The sequence below is a fragment of the Daucus carota genome, chromosome 9 (assembly GCF_001625215.2).
Source record: "Daucus carota subsp. sativus chromosome 9, DH1 v3.0, whole genome shotgun sequence".
In the NCBI taxonomy this organism is placed as follows: Eukaryota; Viridiplantae; Streptophyta; class Magnoliopsida; order Apiales; family Apiaceae; genus Daucus; species Daucus carota.
Window position 1 is genome coordinate 2,558,833 of NC_030389.2, and position 24,824 is coordinate 2,583,656.

At 33.3% G+C, this 24,824-nt stretch overlaps 3 protein-coding genes across 11 annotated transcripts; 1 reads left to right on the forward strand and 2 right to left on the reverse strand.

The window, feature by feature from the left end:
- The first annotated feature begins 445 nt into the window (after positions 1–445).
- Positions 446–10,908, forward strand: LOC108200248 (pentatricopeptide repeat-containing protein At5g62370). 9 transcript variants are annotated; one of them, XM_064084748.1, is made up of 7 exons: positions 446–3,665; positions 3,819–3,917; positions 4,633–4,759; positions 5,008–5,175; positions 5,396–5,524; positions 10,448–10,516; positions 10,613–10,908. In XM_064084748.1, the coding sequence occupies exon 1, from the start codon at positions 738–740 to the stop codon at positions 3,609–3,611; it is 2,874 nt and encodes a 957-aa protein (XP_063940818.1). In that variant the 5' UTR covers positions 446–737; the 3' UTR covers positions 3,612–3,665; positions 3,819–3,917; positions 4,633–4,759; positions 5,008–5,175; positions 5,396–5,524; positions 10,448–10,516; positions 10,613–10,908. The 9 variants fall into 9 exon arrangements, with proteins under 9 accessions (XP_063940818.1, XP_063940819.1, XP_063940815.1 ...); XM_064084749.1 differs by having other exon boundaries at positions 4,704–4,759; positions 4,989–5,175; XM_064084745.1 differs by having other exon boundaries at positions 4,704–4,759; positions 5,008–5,236.
- LOC108201034 (pectinesterase) lies at positions 8,690–10,757 on the reverse strand. The gene is made up of 2 exons (XM_017369317.1): positions 9,911–10,757; positions 8,690–9,384 (listed from the first exon to the last, which is right to left on the reverse strand). The coding sequence occupies exons 1-2, from the start codon at positions 10,755–10,757 to the stop codon at positions 8,690–8,692; spliced, it is 1,542 nt and encodes a 513-aa protein (XP_017224806.1).
- A 10,210-nt stretch (positions 10,909–21,118) lies between the features above and the next one.
- LOC108201035 (pectinesterase) lies at positions 21,119–23,713 on the reverse strand. The gene is made up of 4 exons (XM_017369319.1): positions 23,336–23,713; positions 23,152–23,250; positions 22,694–22,994; positions 21,119–21,813 (listed from the first exon to the last, which is right to left on the reverse strand). Exons 1-4 carry the CDS (start codon positions 23,711–23,713, stop codon positions 21,119–21,121), a joined length of 1,473 nt encoding a protein of 490 aa, XP_017224808.1.
- Between the last annotated feature and the right edge of the window lie 1,111 nt (positions 23,714–24,824).

Below are 24,824 nucleotides of genomic sequence, written 5' to 3' on the forward strand. Positions count from 1 at the left end.
TGTTTAAAATTCATTAAAATCTAATGGTATTCAAATGCTGATGGAGATTTATAGATTTAATAAAATGATAAATTTTGTGGATAGTGAATTCTTTAGTATATTTAAATTTTTTGAAAACCCATCAAAATCCATGAAATTTTGAAGTATTATGCTTAATCCTAAATAATCGATATCAATTATTTGACTTTCTATCAAGAATCCGCATAAAACTAATTACATACTATTTATTAAAATTCATAATAAAAACAACTTATTAAAATCCAAATAAAATACACCCTCTAAATTCAGAAACACGTGAGGTTTGATAAAATATGCACCTATCAAAATTAGAGAGGAGTGCACATTTTATTAGGAAGGTCTTTAGAATCCGGTATCAAAGATAAGTAAATCATCCTTCATTTTTCGTAAAAAAAACTACTTTTTATTTTATTTAGGAGAAGGATAATTCAAACCCCTTTCAAAGTCCAAACAGGCCCTTAAATCTTTTGAGCTGCAAGCCTGCAACAGGGGTTTTAGGCTTTTAGCTCAAATCAGGGTTTAAGACTTTGCTATATTCCTTTTCTTAAATTTCAAAGTCATGGAACTCAATTTTCAAATTAGAGATTTTTGTTATCTGGGTTCTTTAAGATTTTCAATTTTGTCAAGTGGGTCAGTAGAAAATTTTGATCTTTCTCACCACAAATCTCTCAGTTTGATTCACCACTAGTGTGTGTATATATGTAAGTATATACACTAATATGATACTGAGAAAGCTTAAATTTGATGGATTTACTAAAACAGTAAGGCAATTTGGAGCCTGCCCTTTGGAAGTGAATACTAGGAATCTTTCAAGCGAGCATAACACTTTGTGTTTTTCGTTAGCTGATCAGCTTATTCGTTGCGGTTCAGTAGCGTCTGCGCAGAAGGTTGTGAGGAGAATGATTAATAATTGTTTGACAGTCTCCGAGGCATGTTCGGTTGTGGATTTTGCAGTTAGTAGAGGTATGGAACTTGATTGTTGTAGTTATGGTACCCTTATAAGTAAACTTGTGAATTCAGGTGAAATGCGGATGGCTGAATCATTGTTTGTAGATAGAATAAATAGTAGATGTATTGATTGTAACGGGTCTTTGTTGAATTTGATGGTAGTTTGTTATTGTAAACTAGGAAAAATAGAGGAAGCGAAATCAGTGTTTGATAGGCTCGTTTCAGGGTTATATGTTTTGGATAAAGGTTCTTGTTTTGCTCTTTTAAGAGAGCTTTGTATGGGAGATAGAGTCTTGGAGGCATTTGATTATTTCCGTAGGATAGATGATAAAGGAATTTTTTTGGCATTTTGGTGTTATAATATTCTGGCTGATGGATTGTGTTATAGGGGTTACTTGGATGAAGCTATATGTCTTTTTGATATGATGTGTCATAGAGGGATACGACCTAGTGCTTATTTTTGCAAGTCATTAGTGTTTGCCTTTTGTTCAAGGGGTCGGATTGAGGTGGCTGAGTTGTTATGTATGAAAATGGAGTCTTTTGGTTATGTTTTGGACAAAACTATGTACACTTCCGTAATTCGTGAATATTGCAGGAGGAGGAAAATGAAAATGGCCTTAAGAGTTTTCTTTAGGATGCTCAAGATAGGGTGTGAACTGGACACCTACATTTACAACACTTTGATATACGGGTTTGGTAATTTAGGTAGGTTTGATGAGTGCTGGGCGTTGTGTAACCAGATGGTGGAATCGGGTTTAAAACCTGACACTGTGACCTATAGTGTTATGATAAATAATTACTGTAAGAAAAAGAAAGTTGATAATGCACTCACGATATTAAATAGAATGAGTCATTCTGGTCCTTCACCATCAGTCCATTGTTTTACAGTCCTAATAGATGCCCTTTATGAGGCAAATAGGAATGTTGAGGCCGAAGAATTGTACATCAAGGTGCTGAAGAGTGGGGTTACCCCGGATCATGTTTTATTTTTTACACTGATGAAGAAATGTGAGAGAGGGAAATGGCTTCATCTTGTTCTTATGATTTTACAGGCAATTGCAGAGAATGGCTGCGGGATTGACATTTCATCTTCATCCATATCGGGTAATTCAAGATCTAAGAGTGACTTGGAACTCGAAATAAACCATTTGTTAAGGGAGATACTGGGATGCAACATGCCTCTAGCTAGCATGGCCTTCAGCATATATGTCAGTGCTCTTGGCATGTCTGGAAATATTGATGCTGCTCTCCATTGCATAGATAAAATGCTGAGTCTTGGATGCCAACCTTTGCTCTTTGCATTTAACTCTGTGATCAAGGGCTTTTGTCAAGAAGGATATGCTAAGCAGGCCAACTGTCTGATTGAGCTCATGCAAGATCAGGGTATTCTCCCGGATCTTACAACTTATCTAATAATGATTGATGAGTACTCCAAGCGAGGTGACATGCCATCAACCTTTGATATTATCAATCAGATGGAAGCTAGGGGACTACAACCTAATGTTGCTATCTACGACTCCATCATAAATGGTTTAAGCGGGGAAAAAAGAATAAATGATGCAAAATATATGTTTAATAGGATGGTTGAGGCTGGCGTTGCTCCTGATGACATTTTGTTTATCTCAATTACTAAAGCCTTCTCTCAGAGTGGAAAAGCAAGAGAAGCACATCAAATCTTTGATAATATGGTGGAGTACGGTTTTCAGCCCAGTTGCCAGGTTTACAGTGCTCTTATAAGTGGGTTCGTTAAGAAAAATATGACTGAGAAGGGTTCTCACTACCTTGATAGAATGTTGGCAGATGGTTTTTTGCCAAATATTATGCTTTATACTTATCTTATAAGTCAGTTTCTGAAGAAAGGAGAGATTACATTTGCTTTTGGATTATTTGATTTGATGAAGAGAAGTCAGATTAAACCTGACCGTGTAACCTATATTACACTGCTCAGTGCTGTATGTAACAAAACAATGTTTTTGGGGAAAAGATGGCCCACATCAAATACCAAATTGAAAATGGGGCAGGAAATGTTGTACCAATTGCTCAGTCAGAGACTTGTTGTGCCTAGGGTTACGAAATGTAGTATGTGGTTTATTACACGAAGGGAACTGATACTATTTGCACTGAATTTGATCAAAAAAGAAGCAGCTACCTTCATGCCAGATGTGTACCTATATAACTGCATGATTTCTGGATTTTGTTGGATAAGCGAGATGGAGATTGCATATAACTATGTTGCTCTGATGAAAAGAGATGGTGTGCACCCAAATATTGTGACTTTTACAATTCTCATTGATGGGCATATTCGAGTAAATGAAATTGACCGAGCGGTTGCTCTTTACAACAAAATTAACGGAGATGGTTTTGTTCCAGATAAAACCATGTATAATACTTTGATAAGAGGTCTTTGCAATGCTAGAAGACCATTTTGTGCATTGGCACTTTCAGTCACAATGCATAAAAGAGGGTATTCCCCTTCGGAGGCTTCATATGAGAGGTTACTTGGTTGTTTCTTTGCTTGTGGTTTGAGCATCAGTGCCTTAAAAATCTTTGAAGATATGCTTGCCCATGGCTACAAACCTTGCCGTTACAATCTTAACCGTTTGTACGCCATGTTACATGATAACAAAAGTTGTGATGATGCCTAATCCCACAGTCGGTCTTATTCTTTTGGTCCAGTCACTTTCTCCGTCAATTTAAAAGTTAGAATCTGTTCCCTCCCCCCCCCCCCCCCCCCCCTCACATACATATGTACATATGGTAGACATGTAACATGCATTTTTATTGTTTTTGTATATAGTTTATATAGCTGATTGGCATGTGTAATATAATGTCGGTATATACATTTTGTGTAGGTACTTGCCTTCAGAATTATAAACGGGTAGAAATTCCATCCACACTTGGCAATTAAATCCTCCTACTCGATTACAAACAAGTTGCACGTTAAGTTTCAGGTAATTATGATGAACTGTTACACCACTTTCTGTCATATTCCTTCTTTTACGTGTGTATTTCTCTTAATATTAACATAATAAGACAAGCTTCATATGTATGTTTAATCCCCCAACTTTATGAGATAAGATAAAGCTACTATCTGAGATCTGCTTGTAGTTGAAATTTAAACTGCCATTCTTTTTTTCTTTTTTTTTGGGGGGGGGGGGGGGGGGGTCTTAAAAGAGCATAATAGGGTTTTGAAGTGCATTCTGGGTTTATTACGTAAAGCAGGATACAAAATTTATATACAAATTTTATTAAGTTGAAGGTAAGATGACAATGTCTGAGACTTTGATCCACCTTTGCCTGCTCTATATTTCTTCGGTTCTTCCTGATTCAAGGGGGTGAATGACAACTAGTTTTGGAAAGAGGGAGTAGTTTACTTTACTACTATTAGCTACTTGTAACTCAAAATGCTTCTATCCCCTCTATATTACAATACAGCTGAATGATTTTGTAGTCAATTTATAAACTCTAGATAGCTTGTGCAAGAATATCCATTATCCGTCAATCTATCAGAAACATAACCAGCCTTATTCTGTATATTCAGTTTACGTTTGAAAATGAGAATTTTTTTCTTATCGCACTCTTTACAAGTGACAAGGTTAATTATGTAATCTATTTAATAGTTACACTATCATTGCGTGCTTATAGATATCGATCATTGTTACTCAGAATAATTATGAATTCAGAACGAAGTTGAGGGGAGTTGTTCGTGCTGTAACCTTGTCTGATTTTGTATTTAGGACGCTTTCGCAAATTGCAGTTTGGTAGACTGCCATCACACTATATGTCCTCTCAGGTAAGAGATTCTTTTTTGTGATTTATAATTTTGGTGATGATTAATTGTAGAAAATAAGATATTCACTCACACACACACACATGCTTTCACTAGACTCGAACCCTCAATCTCTTGTTACCAGGGGAAAAGGGGTATTTACTAGGCTACAGTGAAAGCTGAAGCCAAGAAGCAACTATGCCTTTAAGGTAGAGTAGCCAATTTTTTTTTTTGATTAGTATCTGCCTAACAGCGTGAAACCTATGTGGCAGCGGCAAAACATTCCAGGAGGCACTAAAAAGATTAATCGGAGGATGATGTTTTGCCGCAGTGATGGTGTGGTTTGTATTTCTCATCTATAGGGCACCACATTAACCCTTTTTGAAGAAAATGAGAGCTACATTCATGGACCAAGGGAGTGAAACAACTCCCAAGTATAAGTTAGTTCAGTTTTGGGATTGCAATTAGTATTTGATGCATGATTACTGATATACTCAAAATGTCAGAATCACTTCATCCTTTCAATTTGAAAGTTATATCATCTCTATTCTAAGTCTGTGACAGATATATGTGCATATAAATACGTAATTATATTATTTATTGAGAGGTTGATTGTTGCTGGGAATTTCTTATACGGATGTTTTTATAATCTTTGTGTAGGTACTTCCTTTGAACCCTAATTCGCAGCTTACTCTTCATTGCTCAGAGTTCAAAATTCTTTGCTCCGGTTTCACTATGCAATTGTATCGTCTATCAAAGTTTAGAATCAAGTTGCTCAGTAAGTTTCAGGTAATCATAATGACCTATAATACCAGTTTTGTCCATATGTTTCTTGTATGCTTTCTTAATTATGTTACTGGCATTGTAAAAATGATCTTAATATCTATGCATTGGTTTAGTCACCAAATAAAACAAGCATGTAACTGTAAAAGTATTATCCAAATTGATCAATACACTGTTATAATATGTAAGGTAATTGTTAAGAGATCTGCTTCTTTACTGTGTGTGTACCTTTGCTTAGTTTGCAAAATATAAATAATAGTAACCCCTAAAATGCAATCTTTAAGATATGCTAGTGGTTATGACTTTTAATCAATAAAAGAAAGCTCTGCACAATGTTATTAAATGCGATATGCGCACAGAAGCGCAAAGGCCCCCCCCAGAGCATAAGCGCAACACGCAACCCGAAATGCGCGGATTCATCGAAGACAAATAAATATACATATATAAATGATATATAAGCAGAAAATTGTTAATTTACAGATAAGATGACATTTAATTGATAAAGCAACCAAATTCTTCTAAAGTCAAAGTAGCAAAGATTTCCAAACTTAGTCCATTCTTCCACATCTTCGTCATCAATATTCAGGAAATCATCATCATCTTTACTAATATAATTCGGATCTCTAATAAAGTCTTCTTCATCATACTCAAGTCATATGTGTATATACAACACTTGTATGTATAAATATATGTTAGTGTATACACGATATGTGTATCTTATATATGTGGGTATCTATATGCAATAATCATAAAAGAAGATGAGTTTAATTTTTGTCTCCAGTTCGATATCTCTTGTTCTTGCATGTAAATCTGGTCTGTATCTATTTGTGTTCCTTACTATAAGGTCCACAGGGTTATTTTTTGACCCATTTCCTTTTAAAATGACTCATTTTAAAAGAAGCGCACTTATTTTGCGCTTTTGAACAGCGCATAAGCGCTCGATGCGCATAAAAGCGAGCGCATTGCATCTCCGAAGCGATGCGCTTCAGGTGGGCATTGCATCGCATATCGAAGCGATGCGCTTCAGGTGGGCATTGCATCGCATATCGAAGCGATGCGCTTCAGGTGGGCATTGCATCGCATATCGAATATGCGTTCGCATATGCGCGCTTTTAATAACACTGGCTCTGCATGACAATAAAAGGTGAATAATTGAACCATGAATGTACAGGGTGGACTTTGCTAAAAGTTGAAAAACTACCGCAGCTCGTCAAATGTAAACATCTACTTTCTTGGCAGGCGAAGAGCCATTGTGTGCCCTTGGTTTACCCTGAAATCCATGAATAGTAGTATGCATTATCTGATGTAGGATAATGGGCTAAGAAAGGGTCAGAAACAAGGAGATAACACCTATCTCAACAGAGAATTGGCCGAGACGCAAATAAATTTTCAGTTTCACCCGGTAATCATGAATTCATAGTGCTCAACTCTAATAAATAATGAAGATTACAATTTTTCAGTAGATATACAAAATTTCAGAAGAAGTAAACCTAGGGAAAAAGGAAACTAATCCAGACTAGGAAGTACTACATCTTACTCATCTACCGTGATATATCTTAATTCTAGAATATGTATTCCTGATTAGATAGCAAAATATTTAGTTACAACTACACTTGTATCCTTATAATAATATAAGATTATTAATGTTAATTTAAATCTTCTTGCCATTAGTATTTGTTCACCGAAGATGATATGGTAGAGTTGTAGGGATGGCAATCGGGTCGGATCGGGTTGGGTTTAATGAAATCCATATCCAATCCGTTATATTTCGGGCCGGGTCGGGTTCGGGTTTGGATATTAAAATGTAAATCCAAATCCAATTCGTCGGGTTTTTTCGGATTTTGGATTGGATTTGGGTTTCAACTGGATATCTTAAAAAAATATTTAAAAATAAAAAAATGACAAACCTATCAGGATAATTAAGTTTTTTTTTCAAAATTATGATTATTGGATGGGATTATATTTATTTAATTTAGAACAATATAAACTTATACCATATTAATTTTCACTATTACCAATCATTCAATTTATCAATTATAATGAATTTATATATGCTTATACTTGAACTATGAGATAGAAAATACTAGATCAAAAAAAAATTAAATTAATTTTATTAAATAACATGCCCCCGTGTCATGTAATAACATATTTTGTACAATATATTACTGATGAAGTATTTGTCTGGAATAGAATTCCTTATTCCTTAAACAAATCTAATGATATAGAGATTATTATATTACATTCATTAAAAAAGTTAAATAATATATATATATATATATATATTATCAATAATTTAATATGAATATACAATATGGTGTATAAATAAGGGTTCGATCGGGTTCGGGTCGGATTTCGGATTTCGGATCGGGTTTCGGATTTCGGATCGGTAAAGTTCATATCCAAATCCAAATCCAAAAAAAATTGGGTACAAATCCATATCCAAATCCAAAAAATCAGGTTCGGTATATCCAAAAATTCGGATTTCGGATCAGGTATCCGTCGGATCGGATTATTTTGCCATCCCTTTAGAGTTGCCTTACATGCATAATTATGCTATTTTCGTAGAGTTGTTGTGGGTTGAAACCCCACATTCACGATTCAACCGTTTTTACCGGGTTGTTGGACTTTTCTAGACTCGATATAATATAATTTATATGTAATACATTAGTTATAGTGTTCAAGTGTTAGAAATGATTTAAAGTTTTTGGTTGAACATTTTGTTAAAATAGAACCCAAGGTTTTCCAAGAAGTGCGTGCTTGTGTGTTTTTCTAAAATATGGTTGTGTACCCTAAAATTGGTTCCTGCCTCCCTCACTGATTTTTGATACATTGTCAATTTTAGTTGGGCTAATAATCTTTGGTAACTTTTGACACCAAAACTAAAAAAGCATCTTGACACACATATGAGTATAATGCCATGGCTTCCTTCCTGCAACACCTGCAATATTCTCGAATGTATTGTCTTAGTACAGATCCTTCATCGCAGTACCCCTTTGAAATTTTATGTATCAGTTTGAGTATTGTGTAATGTTCATGATGCTTGTTGGTTTGTATGCAGTTTAGTGCCTGGACATTTTTACCTAGATTTGTTAGAAATCTCCCAAGTCAATCTTTTTACCCAAGTCAATCTTTTATAATAAATTTTACTATAATGTATTATATTTCATACTATCAAACATCGGCATCAAACGGCACTGCAGTGGCCGGAAGCCATAAATTACCGTTAATCAAATTAGTAACATCGTAAGCTTCAGCTGTTCGAAGATCATTTATAACATGATAACCACGCCATTTAACTCGCCCGTAAGTTGATGCACCAGCTCCATAATTTTGAAACTCCCCGTAATCCAATTTATAATATCTACTCTGAGGCGCTCCCACCCATGCCATCCACCCTGCAGGGTCCACCAAATCACCAATTGAAGAACGCAGATACACAGTACGAGAAAAGTCTCTCCATGGCCTCCCCAAAAAAGCTTTGTACTGCGGAAAGGGTCTGAGTTCTGGAGCTCTCATGAAACTGCATCTGTGTATTGTAATTCCAGTGTTCTCGTGTGGACTCGCTCGGCCTTGGGCAGTGACTACAAGGCCTCCTTGGATTTTGGGCTTTCGGGCATAGATTGTGCAGTCCTGAAAGACTGCACCAGCATTTCCGAATATGAAGTCGACGGTGCCATAGATTAGGCATTTTTTGTAGAATTGGCGGTTGGAATTGGCATAAAGAGTGTCTTGGTAGCCTTTGAAAGCACAGTAGTAGAAGACAGAACGATCGGAGTAGGATGCCATTGCCACAGCCTGACCTGCTTCTACACCAGCTGTGTTCTCAAAGGTTATTAAAAATGCCTTGAATCCATCACCAGTGACCTCTGAAATTGAAAATTATGTAAGTATATAGAACATTATAAGTATACTTATATGACCTTAAAGCTGTATATAGATGGAGACGAAGTCAAGCTGAAGCTGGTCAGTTGGCTTGCTAGACTACTTGCAGCCAACGGCCAATGTAGTATTTTATCTGTCAGATAACAAACTGTCACCTAGTATTAAGTCCGGACCAGAGTATCATATAGTGAACGACTATATTAGTGGAACTAGAAGCCAACATATTATAATTTTAAAGTGCTAAATAATATGTTATATTGTTCAAGGGCTAAAACCCTTAGCGAGTCCCTATATGGTCTTTCACCAAACGGACCTTGCTGTATTTTCCTCACCCCTTCAGTTCTTGTCAAAGACAGAGTATGCAATCTTGGGTGGTCGTGTAACTTGAGTATATATATAATACAGACCCAGAGTTTGAACTTGTGACCAAATTTAAAGTATAACATCAACATGAATAATAGATAATTCAAATAAACTTACTAAAAGTTGCACACTCGTAGAGGGAGATACCATCCGGCAACTTCCTATTCCCAGTAATAACGGTCTTGTCTATACCATCACCAATCAGCACAATGTCACTTTGTGTGACATTAACAATTTCCTTGTAGATCCCTTGTTTTACATGAATGACAAAATGCATGTGTGTTCGTCGATCTGAAGCTGCTAGAGCTTCAGTAATGGTTCTGTAATTTCCGGAGCCATCTTGAGCTACCACGCAATCCGCACTGATCCTGAAGGGCTCATCTTTTCTTGAAATATTCAAAATCAAGGCATCCTGTTTGATGTCTTCAATGTGTTGTGTAATAGCAAAGTTGACAGCCAAACAGTTGCTTATTAGCTGCGTCGCATTGTTTGAGATTACAAGAGGGTAGATGTTATCAGTCATGTCTAGATCTAAGAATCCGTCATTGCATGTACGCATATTTGTTGCAGCAGCACTTAGCCATGTTTGGATATCATCAGCTGTACTTTTTATAGTTGTATCAAGAGTTTTGTTGAGCCTATAAATTGTGAGATCATAAAATATTAAACAGTTTGTCCATGCAGATCTTTCCGCATTGCTGATGACCTTCGGCTCAAGTGATTTGATGAATTGCAGTGCAGAATTGACCTCTTGTAAGGCTGCTTGCTCGGCTCTTGTTAAGAACTGTTGTCTTTGAATCACTGAAGTGAGTTTCGGAATGTAATTCATGTGGTATTTGCATTGTTCAGGATATGGAGTCTGATTGCACCACCAGTATATGTCACCAATGACGTCTGGGCTCGAAAAAACACGAGGTAATAGTAAAACAATGGATATCGACACCAATAGTGTTGATAGAGTAACCATTTGAGTCTGCATTTTTAGGTTATCCATTTAAACACAAACAGATATCAGAAAAAAAAAAGGGAGCTGAGTGTATTGTTTTCTCTTAATACATATATTTATACACCCTCGTTAACTAAGAGGGGTGTATTCAATTGAGATTTTAAAGGATTTTTTATATATGAAATTCGAGAGTTTTCAACTCTGATCGTAAAAATTGTATTAGAATCTTGGGTTATTCGATTAGGATTTTAAATTATGTTATAAAATCTGGTGGTATTCAATCAAGATTTTAAATTATGCTTAAAATACGAAGGTATTCAATTGAGATTATTTAAAATTCATTAAAATATGATAATATTCAAATGCTGATAGATTTGTTTGGTATTTATAAAATAATGGATTTTGTGGGATTGTTTATTGAATTTTAAGATATTTGAAATCCCACTAATTTATTTGCATTTTTTATGATGGATATGGATAGTACACGGCCTAAAATTTAATTTGGTTACTTATACGTTACTTATACTTAGGGGTGTAATCGAGCCGATCCGAGTCCAACACTGTCAGGTTTGGCTCGAATTCGATTGAAAAGTTCGGGGCTCGAGCTCGAGTTCGAGTTCGATCGAGCCTTGAATTTCAAGTTCGAAGCTCGGTTCGTAAACAATTTGATAGGCTCGAGTTCGGCTTGAAAGCTCGAAGCGGGTCACCAAATATTGACAAAAACTCGAAATATGATCGATTTGGCTCGAGTTCGATTCGATTAAATATATAAATTATAAATAAAATATTAAATATATTTGTAAAAATATATTTATAATAAAAAAATTAAAATATAGTAGAGGCTCGATAAAACTCACGAACCTTACGAGCCGAGTAATTTGAAGCTCGAGCTCGGTTCGGTAAAACATTCAAATAGCTCGAACTCGAGCTCGGGAATATTTTACGAGACGATCTCGAGTAGCTCACGAATTGTTTGGTTTGTTTACACCCCTACTTATACTTGAAGATTAGATGTCAATAACATCTTAAGAATAGTTTAAGAACAGAATTGAAAATTACTTATTTATCCTCGTTTGACTAACAATAAAGGTTAAAATAGACGAAAAGGATGTAATCTATTATGAGATGAAAAGTACGGGGATGCAAATTGAATTTTACCAAACTATGTTATTCATTTTGCATTTTGCCCAAACCAAGGGGACGCAAAATACAAATAAGTCGGTTTTTAATTTATGTTATAAAATCTGGTGGTATTCAATTAAGATTTTAAATTATGCTTAAAATCCGAAGATATTCAGTTGAGATTATCTAAAATTTATTAAAATATGATGGTATTCAACCGCTGATAGATTTTTTTGGAATTTATAAAATGATGGATTTTGTGAGATTGTTCGTTGTATTTTAAGATATTCGAAATCCCACCAAAATTCATCAGATTTTGAAGCATTGTGCTTAAATCCTAAATACTCTCATCAACTCTGTGATATTTTATTCTGAATTCGCATAAAATCAAAATCAGAGACAATCTATTAAAATCCATAACATTATATAAAATCCATTAAAATCTGAATTGAATACACGTCTCTAGATTGCATTAAATATGCAACCAAAGGTATATTATGGGGTTTTTTTGCCAAGAAAGGTATATTATGGTTAGTGTATTCACATGCAATATATTATTTACTACTTGAAGAAGTGGTTAAGATTTTATTTATTCCTAAACTTGTTATACTTTTCATTATATAAAACACATCAAAAATTAATATGTGGGCACCACTGCACAATATATTCCTTTTTTTTTATTTGACCTGAACTGCACAATATACTGATAATTAGGAATATTTATTTACAGGTTTCATTCCACTGTAATCAGGAAAGGAGAAATTATTCAATAAAATGTGCTGTGGCCCCAGAATATTAGTATTAAGCTATGGCAGTTGATGAGTGGATGACTTTTGATTTTTCCCAAAACTCTTGGCCTTTTGTTTACCCTCCATATGACTTGTAACTTACATTTGATGGCCTATATAAAGCCATTTGTATGAGTTTGTGATATACTTGAGATGAACAATGTTTCCTCCATCTTTCTCTCTTGTCTTGCTCTCTCAATTTCGTTTCTACATATATTATTATATAACACGTTATCAGCACGAATCGCTTTCACTTTGTTTTTTATGTTGCACGTCTCATTTTTTCTCTTTGTTCGGATTTTGGTGTAAATTATTATCAAGAGGATCATGGTTGTAAAACATCTATAGTTAATCGACGAGACTCATTTTGCTACAAAGATGAAGTCATTCTTTCAATGTAAGAGGACTCACTTTTTGGAGTAATGATTCTTAAACTTAAAAGAATCGTAAGATCATTAAACTGTAAGATTTTAAGGTACGGCTCCCTTGACCATTCTTTCTAATTTATAGTTCTATCGAAATGTATATATTTGAGTTGAGCTAGTTTTGCATTTCTCCAAAATTCATACTAAACTTGTTTTACAAATGAATCAAATTTTCTTAGAAATTTCATACTAGTCTCTTAATTTTCCACGACCTTAATTGTCTAGTATGCTTGTGAATTCATCCATATGCATATATTGATGATATGACTTTAGGAGACAAGTACTCTATACTTATTTATGCCTAGTTTGGTTGATTATATTAATGCTTAATCTTAACATGATTGCGTGTCTATTTATTGATTGATGTGATATTAAAATGTTCTTTTTATATATGATGAACATCTCTCATCTCTCATGTGCGTATATTATATTCCCAGTGATCATATTTTATATGCTTTTAATTAGTTACGTTGGATGATCATAGAGTTCTATTAAGTTACCCCCAATTATATGTGAACTTTACATAAATCATGGTGATTGAATCTTGTACTCTTGAAGATATATATGCTTAGTTATTAATGTGCAGAATGTGATGATTCTTAACTTGTGATATCTTAAATTATTTTATATATGACAAATAGGATATAAGGAAAATTTAGATTATGCATTTGTGATCAATTTAATTTAATAATGAATAAAAAAAATTATGAGTTATTAGTGACACTCTAATCTAAAAATTGTAAGTGGTTAGTAGATAATAAGTCATTGTATGTGACCTTTTAATCCAAAGTCGCCTCCCTCAAGTCATTAGTTACTTTAATATGAGTTTGAATTATACTAAACTCAACTATTATAATAAGATGCAAACGGATTAGTGAAATAACTAATATTTGTATGAGTGAGACAAAAGATTTCAATACCTCTTATTTAAGAGAAATCATGTGCGACCTTGTTATTGTCAATGAATTCACGATTAATATATGCTACCAAAGTGCTTGCATACTTTTGGTCTGAGTAAAATGTTTTAGATACGTACTTTTGGATTTACGTAAATTATTTCTAACTCTTTTGGATTTGATAATTATCTGAATTTTAGTAAACTGTTTTGGACCCTTTTAAAATTGGATGAAATATTTCGGATCTATGTTCTCGACTTTCTTGGAATATGACTATTTGTCTATAATTCATCATCAAATCTATGAGGCCATCTAAACTTTTGAGATAGTCAAAATACATGTATTATGATTTGGAGGTGATAACTAGTGCATGCACATATTATTTCTTTTATATTAAGTTGTCTTGCTCACATGCTTGAATATATTATGTATTGTGCATGCTCCTAATAACTGATTTATTGAAATCTCCCTATGATATTTTTTGTAAATGATAGAATTTCAATACCACTACGTGACTTTAAACTTGTAGTTTATTTACAATTAGTATTTGTGAATGAGATTCTTATCTACTTGAGCTAAATGATGAAGGTATTATCGTCAACACCTATTTGACGTAGTTTTTAATGGATTGCTTGTAAATAATTGTAACCAGAAGTTGCACATAACAATCAGAAGTTGTCTCTATATAAAAAAATTTCCTTTATTTTTCATCACACATTTCTGATATATTTAATTTCTGAAGGATGAAGGATGTCAATAGTAAAATTTGATATAGTTAAACACTTGATTACATTCCAGAAGAATGATATATTAGCTTAATATTCAAATTATGAGTTTATCCGAAATGATATAATATCCCTGAAGGATGGATCAATATAATGAACAATATGATGTTTAGATTTAATTGAATATATATATAACAGTATCCCGAAAATACAATGTTATGAAATTGGGTTGTTAAAATCATGAGCTGATATTGTGACTAGTTGTAGTTTATTAAAATTGAATTATGGATATAAAGATTATGTATTGCGACAAATGACACCCCTCAATTCCTTAGAATAAATAAGACAATATTAGAAAATCAAAGACCATGTCTGTAGCAATGGTATGATATTACAAACAGTTTTTGATCGTATTCTTACCTTGTGTATTAAAAAATATTTCCTCTGAATGAGATAAAGATGTCCGATATCAATACCAAATTCTAATATGAGTCGTTCAAAGGGGGAGTATTATATAGAATGTCTCATTATATATTCTTCTAAATATAAGACTCCCGAAGAGCATGTATAAGGCTCCTGAAGAGCATGTATAATGCACCTGAAGAGCATGTATACCTCCTGAAGAGCATGTATATTTTATCATAAATATTTTACTCTAGAAGAGTATGTATATTATTGATGTAACTATAATCTCCCAAACAATTGAAGTATTATTTTATATAAAATTACTAATATTGATTTTGAAGTAAAGCAGAAGTTTACTGATAACTTTATAGTCGGGCATGACCAATTAAGCCATCAGTTAATGAAGATGCAAACATTAATTGAAATTTATATATGAACTTTTGTTGAAGAACCTGCAGATTCTTCTCAGTGATACATATGTTATTTACTTGTAAGGCATAATTAATCACCAGTAAAGTAATAATTGTGATTTATCATCTTTAAAAATCTCTCACTATAATATAATGAGATATTTTATGAAAAATATGATTATATATCAAGTTATTATAACCTCGCCACATTAAGTATGTGAGATTCATTATTTAGAGTATGTGCTTATATAATGCTGGTGAATCTCAAAATGAGTATTATCTTATCCATGAAAATTGTTGAGTATTTTGTATCATTTATTTATTGATTCGCATCATATACAAATTTTCATAATTTCTCCCTTTATAAACAAATTATTTGGTCATCATAATTTCTCCACCACGATAGTAAGATCGATTCCACAATTGAATATATGTTACATATGAGTGCATTTATTTATGACTTGATTTAAATCAGGGGGAGAAAATAAATAGCTGGTGAATATTTTAAGAATGAATTATCATTGCCTCATCTTGATCCTAAAAATGACAAATATGAACCAGAAGTTCATAAGATGATTCATTCATATATCTGATGACTAGAAATAGTGACTATGTCACAAACACTGGCTACATATGCTCCATTGATATTAATATTACAAAAGGACAACCTCAAGATACGACTATGTCTAAAGAACGCCTGAAGCGTGATAGGCAAGTGGGTTCCATATCTTATAAAAAAATGATAATAAATATTTGAAAAGGAGCAACGATTGATGATGGCTGGATTGAGAAATCAACAACTCTTGAAATATCTCCAGAAGAGATTATAGACATGGCAAGTTAGAGAACAAGTAAAAGTGTCCAGGATTATGACTAGATTGAAAAGTCAATAACTTTTGAAAGATCTCCGGAAGAAGACGTGACAAATCATAGAAATATAAAAGTAGTGAAAATATCGACATCTTGATATATTATGTCATGTCCAGAATAAAATGGAACCACAAATCGGATCGACGTCGATGTTATTTATAGAACTTGAGGTTATGAGTAATAATGAGGATCATGAAGCAGAACCCGTTAGAAAATATTGACAAATTTGACCAAAGAATAAAGGACATAATTGAGGCAATTATAAAGAAATTTATTTGGACCGGTAGTCCTTCCACACCTGAAGTTGTGAAAGTAGTGCGCCCTATGAATTATTATCTCTTAAATAGAGAAATTTTTGAAACTGCAGTTCACACACCTAAAGGTGTCAAGTCAGTGGGATGTGAATGATTATTTGTGTGAAACAGAATGAAGTTTCGGAATTTATAAATGTAAAACTCAGATTATCATACAATGACCTTGTATTGGTTATGAAGAGAAATGTATCTTGTGGTGGATATGATTATTTGATTGCTAAATAATCTCAGAATATGTGTATGATTTAATCTAAGTTCTATATATGACCCACTTGACAGTGATTATCCCAGAAGGATCTTAACTGCCAGAAGCAGTATAACAAATTCTCGAGAACATCACTCTCCTCAAATTAAAAGGGGATTTTTGGACCAGTAGTCCGATATAAAATTATTTCACAAAGTAAATGTTATCATTATATATCGAATTATGGGTGACAACTCATAAAGTCTCTGGCCAGAGCAGATGGATACTAGAATGTGTTTCTAGTTGACATTAAAATGAGTTGCACCTCATAACCAAAATACGTATATGTTATCTTTTGTGATGAACTTTTGGTGAATATATTGAAATGAGAATATTACTCTTCTAAATGGATGATATATTGTTATACGAAAATCCTGGAAGGATTATAAATACATGATAGGACACTGACCTTTATGAATAGTTGATATGAAGAAAGTTTCGGTCCTGAAGTACCGTACTTGACTAAAGTAAAACATGTTTTATTAATTATACATGTCTTAAATTAAGCATATCCCATTTAAACATGTGTGAATTCTCATGTTACATAAGTATAATTTTATTCGATCTGCACTAACATATCTCATAAGGATTTTTAGTTAATATTGCAGGAGCAAAGTGCTTATTTCGATTTTGATAACGAGGGATCTGCAAATTGAATATTTATATAGAGTACATTGGAGATTTTCTTTTGTTGTGAAATAAATTATTGCAGGCAGTATCATGTGCAAGGAAGGGTACATTAAAGATTTGTTCATATGGCACTTCCCACCACTACTTTCAAGAAATCAGTACATAAGATCGGGATGCGCATACTTCAAAATATTTGCTAATTTTATAATCATATCTTGATGAGGGGGAGACATAAATATTGTACAACTCATGTACTCTTTTTTCTTCACTAGGGTTTTTTCCATTCGGTTTTTCCTAGTAAGGTTTTAACGAGGCATGATGTTGATACAAGTCATCCAAGGGGGAGTGTTATGATATGAGTGGATGACTTTTGATTTTTGTTTACCCTCCATAATATGTATGACTTTTAACTTTTCATATGACTTGTAACTTACATTTGATGGCCTATATAAAGCCATTTGTATGAGTTTGTGATATACTTGAGATGAACAATGTTTCCTCCATCTTTCTCTCTTGTCTTGCTCTCTCAATTTCGTTTCTACATATATTATTATATAACAAGTTAGTAATTTTATCAATAAATTTTTCCAAAAAGATTTTTCAGATATTGAGTTGGCAGTTTGCTGTAGTGGCTACCACGTATGCACACTAATTTCGTTAGTTAAAATCCTTACACATGTTTTTGTGAACAGTTTCGAGATCGATTTTGATACCTCTTGTAATATTCATATATACTGTTGTATATTGTTGGGTATTAAATAAATGTTACATTGAATATTACATATAAGTTATTATTTTTTATTGGCCTTGTTTAAGAATAATTAATTGTTGTGTACTTGATGTTATATTGGATAATGATATAATATATTTACGAATATGAATTATGGCGGAAAATGAATACATTGAACGAAAATTTGAAGTAGTTTTGAGGATAAATTGATGGTGTACATATAATATTTAAATTAGAAGCCTACAAATTGCTAGCAACAACTAACCACCTAATCAAGGAGGTTGATGCAGAATGCTTGAAAATGTAGTTTATCAATTTTTGTACAATTTCAAGTCTAATTCATAATTTTAATTGTTTTTCAGAGGATGGATTCTTTTAAAGTAGAGCCGTCGGAGGCTGAGTATTAGAATGGATTAACCGAATACCCGAACCGAAATAATTTGGTTTGATTAAACAAACCGAATAGATTCAGTTTTAATTCGGTATCCATATTTTGTGTTATTCGGTTTTACGAATATTTAGGTCATTTTGGTTAAAAAAAATACTGTAACAATAACATGTATTGGCTACTTTATTAATAAACTGAAATAACAGAATTAATCAAAATATATACTGTAGTTTTTTTATATACAATACATGTATTGTCTGCATTATTAATTAATCTTTCTGTCCGCCTGCTAGTCGTGTGGACTCTTCTCTGATCATTGAACTTCTGTCATCAGTAGTTCCTTAATTCAGTCACTTCAAAATTTAAACTTATGCTTATGTATGGCAGTTGGTGATGTAGAAACAATCACCGATTATTCCCTTTTTTTTTGAGATAAAATCATGTGATTTGTTGAAAATGTTATTTACACATGCTTCGTCACTTTATTTTCCGCGATTGGAGTTATCGGCTGATAATACAATCCATTAACAACTTTTATTAGAGCATCTCCAACCATACAAAACCTTTAGCAAAAAAATGAGTTGTCATTCCAAATATAAAAAATTTAGCCAACCTGTTGAAAAAATCACACTCCAACCACATGAATCTGTTGTCTATAATTTTAGCCAACTTCCTATGGTTGGCTATATTTGTCGAACCTATACAGGTCTGTAAGAAAATCTGTAAGAAGATTGCACATCATTTATTACCATATTAACTGATAGATTCCATTTTAACAATCGAAAATATTAATAACATACTATTTTTAAATTATAGCCAACCAATATAGCCAATACCATTGAAGCAAAATGTCTTACAGGTTCAGCAAATTTTACATAATGTCTTAGAGCATCTCCAACGGCGTTGGCTATAATCGTTGGCTAAATTGGACTTGTAAGATTTTATGTAAAATTTGCTGAACCTGTAACACATTTTGCTTCAATGGTATTGGCTATCTTGGTTGGCTATAATTTAAAAATAGTATGTTATTAATATTTCAAATTGTTAAAATAGAATATATCAGTTCAATATGGTAATAAATGATGTGCAATCTTCCTACAGATTTTCTTACAGACCTGTAGAGGTTCGACAAATTTAGCCATCCATAGGAGGTTGGCTAAAATTATAGACAACAGGTGGGCGTGGTTGGAGTGTACTTTTTTGACGATGTTGGCTATAATTTTTAATTATGGTATGCCAACTCACATTTTAGCTAAGGGTACTCTATGGTTGGAGATGCTCTTACAGCTCCAATTTAGCCAACGATTATAGACAACGCCGTTGGAGATGCTCTTACTAAATCAAGCACCATACTCACACAAACGGTTAGAAAATAACAAAATTTACGCAAATGGTGAGACAACAAAAAAATCAAAACCAAACGCGAACCAGACTTTGGAACCAGACATGACAAACTAACAATCTTACATTTGTAAATGCGTAAATAAGATACTAACTAAACCAAGACAATCTTTAGATCTAGTAGACAAATCCAAAAAAATAATATAACTCGGATCTCTTTCGAGAAAAAAAAAATCACTATGAAGATTGAGAAATCCGTAATTCCACGAAATTGAGATCTAAGAAAAAAAATGGTCAAATCAAAAAAGGCTTTGAATCTTTAAATTTGGAAAAACAAATTAATATCAAAACTTAAGAGAAACAAGATCAATTTTACCTAGCTAACAACAAAGATTTTTAGGAAAATCAAAACTTTATAATAAGATTTATTGAAAAAAGGAAGAAAATAAAAGATCTTCGAGCTTTTCATCGGTAGAGATCCGGTGAAAGCCCCGACGACTACTAAGCAAAAAGAAAATACAAAGGAGCGGCTAGAAAGAAGATTAGGGTTTGAAAAAATGACCATGCGGATTGTTAAAATTTTAAATGTATTTAAGGATATATTATTATTTTTTTGAATTGTCGTTGATAATAACTGATCATCTAGGAATGTATATCGAGTCTCTGAAATTATAATATAATTTTTTTCAAATTTGTTAAGATTTCATAAATTTTGGTCGATTTCAACATGTATAAAAAATGAAGAACAATTCATCAGCATTCAGTATTTTATACATTCTAAATCAATATGAATTTGAATATCAATAAATTTTATTGAATTTTATGAAAATCTAATTAAATAACACAAAATATTAAGTAAATATTTAAAATTTTGAGTGAATATCTCAAAATTTAAAGAAAAATTAAATTCGATTGGATTTCTCAGCTTTTTATACACTATTTAAAATCAAAATCAATTCCTCCCTAATCGCAAATCCCAAAAAAAAGCCCTTAAAAATTCATGGAATACCCCCTCAAATTTATAAATAACAAAAAGAAACATATATGGATCATTATCTTCCTTGCATGCATGCACGTACTTAGTGAGTTGGTGTACCGTGGTACGTACGCCTATCCCTGAATCAAAAATCTGCATCAAACGGCACTCCGGTGCCTGGAAGCCACACCTTACCATTAATCAATCTATCAACGTCGTAAGCTTCCGCGGTCCGACGATCACGTATAACACGATAACCCCGCCATTTAACTCTCCTATGAGTCGATGCACCAGTTCCATGATTCTCAAACTCCCCGTAATCTAACGTATCACATCTTCTCGGAGGCGCTCCTCCCCACGCCAACCACCCCGCGGGGTCAACCAGAGTGTCGAGTGTCGAACGCAGGTACACTGTGCGTGAGAAGTCCCCCCATGGTCTCCCCAAAAAGGCCTTGATTTGGGGAAATGGTGCGAGATCTGGAGCTGCCATGACTCTGCCTCGGTGGATTGTGAAGCCCGTGTTCTCGTGCGGACCGTTTCGGTCTTGGGCCGTGACGACGAGGCCGCCGCCTGGTTGGGGCTTTCGGAGGTGGATTGTGCAGTCCTGGAAGACTGCAGCGGCGTTGCCGAATATGAAGTCCACTGTGCCGTAGATTTGGCAGTTTTTGTAGAATTGGCGATTGGATTGAGCGAGGAGTGTGTCTTGGTAGCCTTTGAAAGAGCAGCGGTAGAAGACGGAACGGTCAGCTGTGGATGCCATTGCCACCGCTTGGCCTGCTGCTACACCGGCCGTGTTCTCGAATGTCATTCCGACGGCCTTAAATCCGTCACCGGAGACCTCTGAAAATAACAATAACATTTATCCGTTAAACCATAATCTTGGTATTGTAAATTACAATAAAATCTCTATTAATTAATATTTCCTCCATCCCTCTCAAGGGACGGGGTGGACACGTATTTTAAAACGGTCGTTTGATAAATTATTTTTAATTTTTTTGTAATAGATGAATAATGTATAAATTTTTATACAAAATTATAATTTTTTTTAAAAAATTGTGAACCTACACATTATATACATCTTAAAAAGCATGTTAAAAAAACTGTAGAAAAAGAGAGGGACAGAGGAAGTAATATCATAATATTTTATACTATATTTTAGTATTAATATATCGAGAGTATTAACTACTCGAGGTTAGTTATGTTGGGTAGCACTCCATAGCATACCCTCTTATATGGAGTTACGTAGCACACCATTATAAATATATACATAATATATATTCTATTATATTTTTATGAAATATAATTGCAAATTTTGATTATTAAACCGAAAACGAAGTTATATAATTTTTTTATTCCAAAGATCATCTAAAATTATGCAATTTCTCAACATGATTCTATAACAGAATAATAATCATCCAGAATTATTCTGTTGTAGAATCAGTTTCGAAAATATACTTTTTTTAATCAAATTTTAAGTGTTAAATTACTTAAAATAGATTTATTTTATAGTATTTTATATTAGAATTACGTTTTATATGTATTCTATAACAGAATTTATATTAAAATTGATGATTTATAGTGGCGCACTATGTAACTCCATATAAGGAGTCCCTCCCTGGAATGTTGGCCTAGTTATGTATAGTGTTATTGTTAAAAAATTTATGTATTTGAAATATTAATTTATGTTGGATTATTAATTAATCGAGGTTTAACAACTTACTGAAAGTTGCACTCTCGTAGAGGGTGAATCCATCCGCCACCCTTCGGTTCCCAGTAACAACAGTTTTGCCTACACCATCACCAATCAACACAATGTTACTTTGTCGAACCTCAACGATTTCTGAATAAACACCTTGTTTCACACGAATAACGAAGTCCGAAATCCTGCGTGTTCTTCGACCTGCAGCCTGCAGAGCTTCCCTAATAGTCCTGAAATTTCCAGAGCCATCTTGAGCCACTACACAATCTGCACGTTTCATAAGCGCCCCATCTTTTTTCAAAACCTTGTCTGTCTGAGATTGCTGTTAAAAATTATAGTGTTCTCAGAAAAGTGCTGATAAGAAAAAGTGCGGTTGCAAAAATCAGATACCTGTTTGGTAATTTTTTTGATATTCGCTTATTTTGAGTTATAATATAAAAATAATGTTTTTGGTGAGTTTTGATAGTGAAATCTATAACAGTTTCCGGCAAAAACTCAAAAGCAGCTTTTCCAAAAGCATGAAGACGTGTTTTTCCTAAAAGCAGCTTTTCAGCTAAAAGCTCCCTTTCAGAAAATTTCTTTTATATTTTGAACAGTTTTTCACATGATTTTAAGTAAAAAAAAGGTTTTGTTGCTGTCTACAACAACAATACCAAACGGTACCTTAATCACGCCTTCACGTCTGATTCCTTCTTGTCGCAGAAAACCGAAGTTGACAGCCAAACAATTACTTATCAATTCTGTAACATTGTTCAACATTACCAGAGGGAAGATATCACTAGTCACGTTAACATCGAAAAATCCACCGTGGCATGCACGTATATTCGATGCAGCAGCACTCAGCCATGTCTGGACATCATCAGCTGTACTTCCTAAGGAAGAATCTAAGCTTCTATTGAGCCGAAAAGCCGCTTGACTGTAAAAAAACAAGCAGGTTCTCCACGCAGATTTTTCAGTACCATCGTGTTGGACTCTCGACACTAATGAATCCGCGAATCGGAGTGAGGAACTGACCACCATCAAGGCCGTCTGTTGAGCCATGGTTAGGAACTGTTTTTTCGAAACAAATGGAATATCATAACTCATGTGGTATTTGCATTGTTGAGGATACGGAGTTTGATTGCACCAAAAGCTTACGTCACCAACGGAAAGGCTTAAATTCACCTGAGGTAAAAGTAAAACAACGAAAATTGACAGAAAATTCACCATTCTGGTCTTCATTTCACTGTGTGTGTGTGTGTTTATGAGGAAAATCGAAACTGGAGTACTGTATATTTTTTCTACGGGTTAATTATGTTCTCACCGATAGGAATTATGAGCAGATTTATACTGCCCCGGAAATGATTAATTCATAATCTAGAAAGATATAAAGTATAAACTTTTGGAAATAATATTTTTCGAGGTAACATATGCATTTAAGTGTCAGATTTAGAGAAAAACGTGTAATATGATATCGAGTTTAATATTTTACCTATTTTGCTTTGGCATTTTTGTTATATTATTTCCTTTAAAGGAGCATTTTTGTTATATTATTCTTGTTATGTTTTGAGGAGTTTTACTTGTATGCAATGATATGTAAGTGTGATATTTACTTTTTATTTTTCTAAGAGCATCTCCAAGGGCCTTATTTATATTTGTTAGCTATAATATGATATATAAATAATCATCTAAAATTATAGCTAAGAGGTTCTAGTTTTACTCCAATGGTATTATGTATAATTATATTATCTAAAATTATACATAATAGCTTTAGATGTTTTACAAATGTAGCAACCCCAATTTTAGTTATTTATATTTTTTTGCTAAGGGGTCATGGTTGGAGTGTAGAATTTTTACCTATTGTCTAAAATGTGCCACATAGATGCTATGTAGGTGCCACATAAACACTTTTACCTAAGAGGTCTAATGCCTTGGAGTTGCTCTAAACTGATTTTCTTTTTCTTTTTGCCTTTTTATTTTTATATTTTGTGAATTAATTCAATATTGAAAGAGTATTAAATTACAATCACCTATATGACTTGGATTATTTTAATACATAAGGTCCAAAATATTATTAATATATATATATATATATATATATATATATATATATATATATATATATATATATATAAGAGAACAAGGCCTCAACTTCAGTAAAAATACTACCTAA

Coding starts and splice junctions, on each gene's coding strand:
- LOC108200248 (XM_064084748.1), top strand. CDS start 738: ATGATACTGAGAAAGCTTAAATTTGATGGATTTACTAAAACAGTAAGG.
- LOC108201034 (XM_017369317.1), bottom strand. CDS start 10,757: ATGGATAACCTAAAAATGCAGACTCAAATGGTTACTCTATCAACACTA. Junction 9,385..9,910: donor GAATAGGAAGTTGCCGGATG/GTATCTCCCTCT, acceptor TTTCAATTTCAG/AGGTCACTGGTGATGGATTC.
- LOC108201035 (XM_017369319.1), bottom strand. CDS start 23,713: ATGGCTCAACAGACGGCCTTGATGGTGGTCAGTTCCTCACTCCGATTC. Junction 23,251..23,335: donor GACGTGAAGGCGTGATTAAG/GTACCGTTTGGT, acceptor AAAATATAAAAG/AAATTTTCTGAAAGGGAGCT. Junction 21,814..22,693: donor CTACGAGAGTGCAACTTTCA/GTAAGTTGTTAA, acceptor TGTTATTTTCAG/AGGTCTCCGGTGACGGATTT.